The sequence below is a fragment of the Triticum urartu genome, chromosome 3 (genome assembly GCF_003073215.2).
Source record: "Triticum urartu cultivar G1812 chromosome 3, Tu2.1, whole genome shotgun sequence".
In the NCBI taxonomy this organism is placed as follows: Eukaryota; Viridiplantae; Streptophyta; class Magnoliopsida; order Poales; family Poaceae; genus Triticum; species Triticum urartu.
Genome location: NC_053024.1, coordinates 507,524,543 through 507,534,853, shown reverse-complemented (window position 1 = coordinate 507,534,853; position 10,311 = coordinate 507,524,543). Strand labels below are relative to the sequence as shown.

Sequence of the window (10,311 nt, the reverse complement as noted above, 5' to 3'; positions counted from 1 at the left end):
CTGAGAAGAATATATCACTTAGGTACAGATTCGAGCTAGGGTTTTTCATTTTGTCCTTCCAATCCATTTATCATGCGATAATTTGCCCATAAAAGACATACATGATGATCGTCGTTGGACATACTATATTTGTTTACTTCTACCCATAAATTTAAAGTCCTGAACATGTATATTACACATCTCTTGCAGGATATATTAATATTAAACTATGTGTGCGTTCCACTGCATTCATCTATTTAAGGCATGATATTTGTAAGCTTGGTTCAGGCTGCCACGCATCTATCTATATAATGCACAATATTTCTATGCTTGGTTCAGGTTGTTTCCGACAACCATTGGCAATCTGTCCCTATGTCATTCCTCTTATATATACATAAGAACTGTCTACACAGATCAGAGTTTGTGTATGAGGGTCGCTTCCATTTGTGTTTTGTTCCCTTTATTGTTTTATCAATGTAAAACCCTTGACAAATTATCCATTTCTTTTTCACAGATCAGAAGGTTTTGCAGTTGAAAAGCTTATAGGTTTGAGCACCCCAAACAACGGGGTGGGCCCTTTGACCTGTGGGTTCTGCTGGTACCAAGAGAAGGAGGTTCCTTTTAACCTGCAAGAGCTCTGCCAATGGCAGCGTGCTTTCCTTGACAATGATGTGGTACTGCACGTACGCAACATGCAGCGAGTGAAATCGGCGCAAGAGGGCATCTTGCAAGCAGCACCAAATCCTATATTATGGGACCGAGTGAGTATCTCAAAGAAGAAATAATTTTTTTGATGTAGGAATATCTGTAGGCTGATTATGCTTTGATGTATAGATCACAGTAGCACTTAGGTAAAATATAAGTTCTTAGCTAGTTCAATAGTACTTTCGTCGAACAAAGCTCAATTGACATTACGCTAAAACCTTGAGAATACCTGAGGGGACAAGGCAAGTGTTGTTTGTAATGACTTGTGTTATGATATTGCAAAATAGATTAGACGGAAAAGTACATAACATTGCCATGGAATATTTAATACTTTTAGATCTGCCTGTTCATATGATGGCATCCACAAAATCCTTTCTACCATGTGGGTGTGTTTGTGTTAGAGTTGTTTCACACAAATAGTCAAATTATTTTCTATGTGTATGCTTCTCCTTTTATCAACTTATGAGAAATTATATTAATGGGACATGCTTTATTTGCAAGATATAGATGTCTTAACTTGATAAAAGGACTTTATATCGAATGTGTTTGTGCGACTGAAGATGAGGCATGCTTTATTTGAAAAATTATATTGAGTGTGTTTGTGCGACTGGAGATGGAGGATGGCTTGTGCTCTCGCTTGTGTGGTTACCACGGTGCTCCGGCCATTATGAAGATGTGTTGTGGCGGCGATAATGTGTTCCAACTTGGACGGCGTTGCCCCCATTGTGGTGTACGGAGCTAGAGATGTGTAGTGCTATGGATGAAAGTCATGTGCAGCTTAGGTCTGTGCCGGTGGCGACGACGCATGTGGGTGCCGTTCCACTCCTTGGAGGCGTCGTCGAGGTGTGTCGGCATCTTTCCCCTCACATTGGTGTTTGGTGGTTGTCTCCGGGCGAAAGCCTAGGTTCTCATAAATAATGTTCAACAAACTGGAATTCATTTAGCAACCGATTTTTATGCTCCGTTTGAACTCATCTATCTATCTATCTATCTATCTATACCTCTCTCTCTCTCTCCCTATATATATATATAGGGTCGCGCTATTTGTCAGCCTGGGTGAGGAATAGTTATTCTTCACCCCCTCTCTATTTTGACATCAATGCATCATAATTTTACGTTCCGTAAGTTATGTCTTATTTCCGACGTAAAAAGAGACCGTAAGAAAATATATAATCGTCGTAAAAAAAGTTTATGTTATGTAAAATTACAAACATAAGACATAGTGTAAAATACACATAAACTGTAAATTTTCTTATCTTATGATCTATATTTTTATTTTTTATGCGAAATTTTACGTAATGAATCAATAGGAATGTAACTATTTGAATTCCAAACGTAATTTAATTATGAAATGATCGTAAGATTACCTCGAGTGAAGAATAACTTATTCTGCACTCTGGATGATAAATAGTATCACTATATATATATATATATATATACTTATACTAATTAGAGACTCCCTAGAAATTCCCAGGTTAATCAGTAATTAGGAGTCTTTGATCAAGTGGGATCAAATTATTACGGTGTAGATCTCTCATGAATCTCTCCCCAAAAGAAAAAAAATCTTATAGATATTTCGCTCACGATTGAAATTTCTCAATGTCTCATGCGTTGAAAAAGTCTCACGTATCTCGCTCCCACAACCCCATTCAATCTCAGAAAACAATATAAACAATCTCTCACGTACCTCTCCAAATAGGAAAAAACTCTCATGTATATCTCTCCGCACGTGTAAAGAAGTCTCACGTACACATCTCTCCCACAACCATACTCAAACAATTTGGAAAAAAAATCCACCACACGATCCTAATGCATAATTTTTTTCCTCCTCTAATTAAAGCAATTTCTATCTCTTCTGGGAAAAAAACTAAATCTACTCCACGGTCTCTTCCTCATTAGTACTCCATGATATCTTTCTCCATACTTCATGGACTCTTCCTATTCTCCATCGGACTTTCCCCACGTGGAAAATAATTCCATCCACGGCTTCTTCCTCTTCTCCATGATCTCTCTTTCTGTCTCCGCCAATGAAAAACAAATGCATAGCCTCTCTGAAGCTGAACAAGGTAGGTTTGGAAATTGATTCCATGTGCTTAAGGAGATTATCACCCTTATCCATTCCCCTTCGATGCCGGCGAGGTGGTCGGGCGGGAGCTCGGCTCTGTAGCGACGCGGCTCGAGGAAATATAAGTTGTGGTGGCAAATATAATACACATAATCCATATTGTTTATGCACTAGCGTGTGTGCGTGTGAAATAGATGAATTATGATCCCGTACCCAATAAGATGAATATGTGTGTGTTAGAGAGAGAGGGGGGAGAGTGAGGAAGAGGGAGGAAGAGAGTGTGTGTGTGAGAATTCGATAGTAAAAAATATCGCCAATGTCACTTGATATGTATGAGAATATTAAATATAATATTAATATAACTGATATTGAACTCTTAAAGTTAATATGGCTCCGTTGCAACGCACAGGCGTTCTTCTAGTATTATCTATGAAGGCATTCTCAGTTTCTTGACATGTCAACCTATCAAATTTAAAATCTAACCTAGCATGTCAGGTTATATATAACCGCACCCGGCAGAGATGCGGGGTGCGGCAAGCCGCACTTTCCATCCTTGAAAACCAGCCGGGCAGCCCAGCTGGTTTTTATATGTAGAACGCTCTTTCGATGTACTCTACCATCCTTGAAGTATGACCGTTGAACGACTAGAAGTTTGGACTAGTCCACCTGTATATTGCGCTATCCAAGATTTTTCTCCGTTTGACCACCGAGAGAGAGAGCCAGAGAAAGGCACTCGATCGTGGGCCACTCGTGTTTGAACGCAGCTAGCTTTGCCTTTGCGGTCGGTCTACGGTGACGAAGCAGGCCGTTATTAGAGAGACGATGAGTGGCGGAAGGCGGCTACTTGGACCGTGGAGTCAAGTCAAGAAACACTATCTTCTCGTAATTAAGAGGGCGTTATGTGCACTACACACACATTTTCCGGCTTCTCTCTTCACATGGAATGAAGCAAACCGTGAGGCCGCAAGCACGTCGAAGCTTCCTAGCAAGCACCTACAGCAAGTGAGCGGTCACGTTCCGGCCGCCTTTGCTTACCTTGTGTACGTGCTTAATACAAAACCAGCTCCTCTTCCCGCGTCCACACCGCGGCGGCCAACACACGAAGAAGACCAGCCCGAAAACGCCCCAGAGCATGGCGCCCTTACCATGTCGCGCGTCCCTCCTCCTCCTGCTGCTCGTGCTCCCTTGCTGCCTCCTGCACCGCGCGGCCGCCCAGGCCGCCGACGAGGGGCGGCTGCTCATGCAGATCAAGAGCGTGTGGGGCGACCCGCCCGTGCTCGCGGCATGGAACGGCTCGGGCGACCACTGCACCTGGTCCTACGTCACCTGCGATGCCTCCGGGCGCGTCACGGGCCTCCACCTCGCCAACACCGGCGTCGCCGGCCCATTCCCGGACGCCATCGGCGGCCTCTCCGGCCTCACCAGCCTCAACATCTCCAGCAACAACATAACCGGCGCCTTCCCGACCAGCCTGTACCGATGCGCTTCGCTCCGGGACATCGATTTGTCGCTTACGTTACTCGGCGGCGAGCTCCCGGACGACATCGGCCGCGCGCTCGGGAAGAACCTCACCTCTCTGATGCTCAACGGCAACTACTTCAACGGTACCATCCCTGCCTCTTTGTCCCTGTTAAAGAACCTGCGGTCGCTCGCGCTGGACGGCAACTACCTCGCCGGCACCATCCCGGCAGAGCTCGGCGCCCTGACGGGCCTTGAGACGCTGACGCTCGCCTACAACCGGTTCAGCGTTGGCGAGCTGCCGGCGTCGTTCAAGAGCCTGACCAAGCTTAAAACCTTCTTTGCGGCAAACTGCAGCCTCACCGGCCACTTCCCGAGCTATGTTGCGCAGATGCCGGAGTTGGAGCTGCTTGACCTCTCGGTCAACGCCATGAACGGAAGTATACCTCCGGCGATTTGGAACCTCACCAAGTTGCAAACTGTGGCTCTGTATGCAAACAACTTCACCGGTGAGGTCGTCATTGATGATGGTGCTTTCGGCGCGGTGAATTTGGTGATGATAGACCTGTCCGCGAATCACAGGCTTACTGGCCCAATTCCGGAAAGTTTCGGTCTCTTGTCGAAGCTTAATACCTTGAACTTGTTCAACAACAGCTTCTCCGGCGAGATACCGGCGAGCATCGGCAGGTTGCCTTCACTAGAGACACTGAAATTGTTCAGCAATCGTCTCACCGGCACGCTCCCGCCGGACCTCGGCAAGAACTCGTCGGCAGGTTTGATGTATATTGAAGTTGATGACAACGAGATCACCGGCGCGATTCCGGAGGGTCTTTGCGCCAACGGCAAGTTCCAGTCGCTCACCGCCTCTAACAACCGCTTGAACGGGCCCATCCCGGCAGGCCTCGCCCGTTGCGCCACGCTCAACAACCTTGTGCTCGACAATAACCAGCTCTCCGGCGAGGTTCCTGAAACATTGTGGACGCAGACACGACTTGAATACGTGCGGTTGCGGAATAACCAGCTAAGCGGGAGTCTGCCCGTCAACATGTTCAGCAGCCTCTCCAATTTACACATAGAGAACAATCAGTTTAGTGGCAACATCCCAGCGGTGGCCGTTGAACTCCATAAGTTCACCGCCGGGAACAACAATTTTTCAGGGGAGATGCCGCCAAGTCTTGGCAGCGGCATGCCGCTGCTGCAGGCAATGAACTTGTCCGGTAACCAGCTCTCTGGCGGGATCCCGAGGAGCATAGCCAAGCTCGGCTCCCTGACGCAACTGGACCTGAGCAGGAATCAGCTCGCCGGCGAGATACCGGCCGAATTGGGCGCCATGCGGGTGCTCAACGCACTTGACCTGTCGTCCAACAGACTATCCGGCGACATACCGCCGCCGCTTGCCAGGTTACAGCTGAACCAGCTCAACCTGTCATCCAACCAGCTCGACGGCCAGGTACCGGCAGGGCTCGCCACCGCCGCTTACGATCGGAGCTTCCTCGGCAACCCCGGCCTCTGCCATGCCGGTCTGGGGCCCGGCTACCTCACCGGCGTGCGCTCCTGTGCTGCGGGATCACAAGCTGCCCCTTCCTCCTCGGGCGTCTCGCCGGCGCTCCGCACTGGCCTCCTGGCCGCTGCCGGCGCGCTCCTTGTCTGCATCGTGGTCTTCGCCTTCTTCATCGTCCGCGACATCAGGAAAAGGAAGCGCGCGGCACAGGACGGTGGCTGGAAGATCACGCCTTTCCAGACCGATTTGGGCTTCGGGGAGGCGGCCATACTCCGGGCGCTGACCGAGGAGAATCTCGTCGGCAGCGGCGGGTCGGGGCGCGTGTACCGCGCGGCGTACACCAACCGGTACAACGGCAGCGCCGGCGCCGTGGCCGTGAAGCAAATACGGAGCGCCGGGAAGGTGGACGAGAAGCTGGAGCGCGAGTTCGAGTCGGAGGCCGGAATCCTCGGCGGCGTCCGGCACAAGAACATCGTCAGGCTGCTGTGCTGCCTCTCGCGCGACGACTCTGCCGGCAAGCTCCTCGTGTACGACTACATGGACAACGGCAGCCTCGACGGGTGGCTCCACGGCCACGCTCTCACCGACGGCGCCAGGCACTCCGTGTCGTCCGTGGCGAGGGCCCGATCGGGTCGGCGCGACGCTGGTTTGGACTGGCCGGCGAGGATCAGAGTCGCCGTGGGCGCCGCGCAGGGGCTCTGCTACATGCACCACGAGTGCTCCCCGCCCATCGTTCACCGGGATGTCAAGACCAGCAACATCTTGCTGGACTCGGAGTTCCGGGCCAAGGTCGCGGACTTCGGGCTGGCCAGGATGCTGGCGCAGGCCGGCACGCCGGACACCATGTCCGCCGTCGCCGGGTCGTTCGGCTACATGGCTCCTGGTAAGGAATCAATCAACCATCCCTCCCTGTTCGTCGGTGACTAAATTTCCAGTGGATTCATACATCTGACACTGTCGTCGTATGCTTGTGTGCAGAGTGCGGCTACACGAGGAAGGTGACGGAGAAGGTGGACGTGTACAGCTTCGGCGTGGTGCTCCTGGAGCTCACCACCGGGCGGGCGGCCAACGACGGCGGCGAGGACGGGTCGCTGGCGGAATGGGCACGGCACCTGTACCAATCAGGAGGAAGCATCACGGAAGGCACGGACAGTCGCATCAGATACGCGGGGTGCTCGGACGAGATCGAAGTCGTGTTCAGGCTAGGCGTGATGTGCACGAGCGCGTCGCCGTCGTCGCGGCCGGCCATGAAGGACGTGCTGCACATCCTGCTCAGGTGCTGCGAGCAGACGCACCAGAAGGGCAAGGCGGAGCCTGGCCGGGAGTTCGAGGCAGCTCCGCTCCTGCTGCCGCAGCGCGGCAGCCGCCGGAAGCAGCTTTCGAACTCCAAGGGATCCGACAGCGAGGAGAACGGCGACTTCGACACCATTGTCTGACTTAAGGAGCCAACCGCAGCATCTTGATTGCACTGGCAGAGCGGTTAAGACGACAGCTTGAAGCAGGGACCAGTATATTTGTATTCGGGTAGTATACAAGTTTTGCTTACTAGGTACCCTCGACGGGTGGCTCCACACGCGCGCTCTCGAGTTCATATTCGATTTAGGTGTCATACCTAGTGCATCGGGTTTAATGAAAATCTTTTGTGACAATACCGGTGCAATTGCCTTGGCAAAAGAATTCAGATTTCACAAGAGAACCAAGCACATCAAGAGACGCTTTAATTTCATATGGGATCTAGTCCAGGTGGGAGACATAGAGATTTGCAAGATACATACGGATCTGAATGTAGCAAACTCATTGACTAAGCCTCTTCCACGAGCAAACCATGATCAGCACCAAGGCTCCATGGGTGTTAGAATCATTACTGTGTAATCTAGATTATTGACTCTAGTGCAAGTGGGAGACTGAAGGAAATATGCCCTAGAGGCAATAATAAAGTTATTATTTATTTTCTTATATCATGATAAATGTTTATTATTCATGCTAGAATTGTATTAACCGGAAACGTAATACTTATGCGAATACATAGACAAACAAAGTGTCACTAGTATGCCTCTACTTGACTAGCTCGTTAATCGAAGATGGTTATGTTTCCTAACCATAGACATGAGTTGTCATTTGATTAACGGGTCACATCATTAGGAGAATGATGTGATTGACATAACCCATTCCATTAGCTTAGCACCCGATCGTTTAGTATGTTGCTATTGCTTTCTTCATGACTTATACATGTTCCTATGACTATGAAATTATGCAACTCCCGTTTACCGGAGAAACACTTTGTGTGCTACCAAACATCACAACGTAACTGGGTGATTATAAAGGTGCTCTACAGGTCTCTCCAAAGGTACATGTTGGGTTGGCGTATTTCGAGATTAGGATTTGTCACTCCGATTGTCGGAGAGATATCTCTGGGCCCTCTCGGTAATGCACATCACTTGAGCCTTGCAAGCAATGCAACTAATAAGTTAGTTGCAAGATGATGTATTACAGAACGAGTAAAGAGACTTGCCGGTAACGAGATTGAACTAGGTATTGAGATACCGACGATCGAATCTCGGGCAAGTAACATACCGATGACAAAGAGAACAAACGTATGTTGTTATGCGGTCTGACCGATAAAGATCTTCGTAGAATATGTAGGGGCCAATATGAGCATTCAGGTTCCGCTATTGGTTATTGACCGGAGACGTGTCTCGGTTGTGTCTACATTGTTCTCGAACCCGTAGGGTCCGCACGCTTAACGTTATGATGATAATTTCATTATGAGTTTATATATTTTGATGTACCGAAGGTTGTTCGGAGTCCCGAATGTGATCACGGACTTGACGAGGAGTCTCGAAATGGTCGAGACATAAAGATCGATATATTGGACGACTATATTTGGACACCGGAAAGGTTCCGGGTGAGATTGGGACAATACCGGATCACCGGGAGGTTGTTGGTACTCTCCGGGAGGTATATGGGCCTTATTGGGCCTTAGTGGAAAGGAGGGGAAAGGAGCAAGGGAGGGGGCGCCCCACCAAGCCCAATCCAAATTGGGAAGGGGGCCGGCCCCCCCTTTCCTTCCTCCCTCCTTCCTCTTCCTTCCCTCTCCCACTCCTAATAGGAAAAAGGGGAGTCCTACTCCCGGTGGGAGTTGGACTCCCCCCTAGGGCGCGCCACCCTCCTTGGCCGGCCCCCTTCTCCACTCCTTTATATACGGGGCAGGGGGGCACCCCATAGACAAAATAGTTGATCATTGATCTCTTAGCCGTGTGCGGTGCCCCCTCCACCATAGTCCTCGATAATATTGTAGCGGTGCTTAGGTGAAGCCCTGCGACGGTAAAACATCAAGGTCGTCACCACGCCGTCGTGCTGACGGAACTCATCCCCGACACGTTGCCGGATCGGAGTCCGGGGATCGTCATCGAGCTGAACCTGTGCTAGAACTCGGAGGTGTCGTAGTTTCGGTGCTTGATCGGTCGGGCCGTGAAGACGTACGACTACATCAACCGCGTTGTGCTAACGCTTGCGCTTCCGGTCTACGAGGGTACGTAGACAACACTCTCCCCTCTCGTTGCTATGCATCACCATGATCTTGCGTGTGCGTAGGAAATTTTTTTTTGAAATTACTACGTTCCCCAACAGTGGCATAAGAGCCTAGGTTTTATGCGTTGATGTTATATGCACGAGTAGAACACAAGTGAGTTGTGGGCGATATAAGTCATACTGCTTACCAGCATGTCATACTTTGGTTCGGCGGTATTGTTGGATGAAGCGGCCTGGACCGACACTACGCGTACGCTTACGCGAGACTGGTTCTACCGACGTGCTTTGCACACAGGTGGCTGGCGGGTGTCAGTTTCTCCAACTTTAGTTGAACCGAGTGTGGCTACGCCCGGTCCTTGCGAAGGTTAAAATAGCACCAACTTGACAAACTATCGTTGTGGTTTTGATGCATAGGTAAGAACAGTTCTTGCTAAGCCCGTAGCAGCCACGTAAAACTTGCAACAACAAAGTAGAGGACGTCTAACTTGTTTTTGCAGGGCATGTTGTGATGTGATATGGTCAAGACATGATGCTAAATTTTATTGTATGAGATGATCATGTTTTGTAACCGAGTTATCGGCAACTGGCAGGAGCCATATGGTTGTCGCTTTATTGTATGCAATGCAATCGCGCTGTAATGCTTTACTTTATCACTAAGCGGTAGCGATAGTCATGGAAGCATAAAATTGGCGAGACGACAACGATGCTACGATGGAGATCAAGGTGTCACGCCGGTGATGATGGTGATCATGACGATGCTTCGGAGATGGAGATCACAAGCACAAGATGATGATGGCCATATCATATCACTTATATTAATTGCATGTGATGTTTATATTTTATGCATCTTATCTTGCTTTGATTGACGGTAGCATTATAAGATGATCTCTCACTAAATTTCAAGATAAAAGTGTTCTCCCTGAGTATGCACCGTTGCCAAAGTTCGTCGTGCCCAGACACCACGTGATGATCGGGTGTGATAAGCTCTACGTCCATCTACAACGGGTGTAAGCCAGTTTTGCACACGCAGAATACTCAGGTTAAACTTGACGAGCCTAGCATATGCAGATAT

General features: G+C 49.3%; 1 protein-coding gene across 1 annotated transcript; it reads left to right on the top strand.

Moving 5' to 3' along the window:
• The first annotated feature begins 3,693 nt into the window (after window positions 1-3,693).
• Window positions 3,694-7,357, top strand: LOC125544643 (receptor-like protein kinase 5). Its single transcript, XM_048708384.1, has 2 exons — window positions 3,694-6,591; window positions 6,687-7,357. Exons 1-2 carry the CDS (start codon window positions 3,882-3,884, stop codon window positions 7,142-7,144), a joined length of 3,168 nt encoding a protein of 1,055 aa, XP_048564341.1. The 5' UTR covers window positions 3,694-3,881; the 3' UTR covers window positions 7,145-7,357.
• The last annotated feature ends 2,954 nt before the right edge of the window (window positions 7,358-10,311 follow it).

Excerpts from the sequence above, each read along its gene's own strand:
- LOC125544643 (XM_048708384.1), top strand. The coding sequence starts at position 3,882 with ATGGCGCCCTTACCATGTCGCGCGTCCCTCCTCCTCCTGCTGCTCGTG. Across the intron at positions 6,592-6,686 it reads GTTCGGCTACATGGCTCCTG|AGTGCGGCTACACGAGGAAG; the intron begins GTAAGGAATCAA and ends GCTTGTGTGCAG.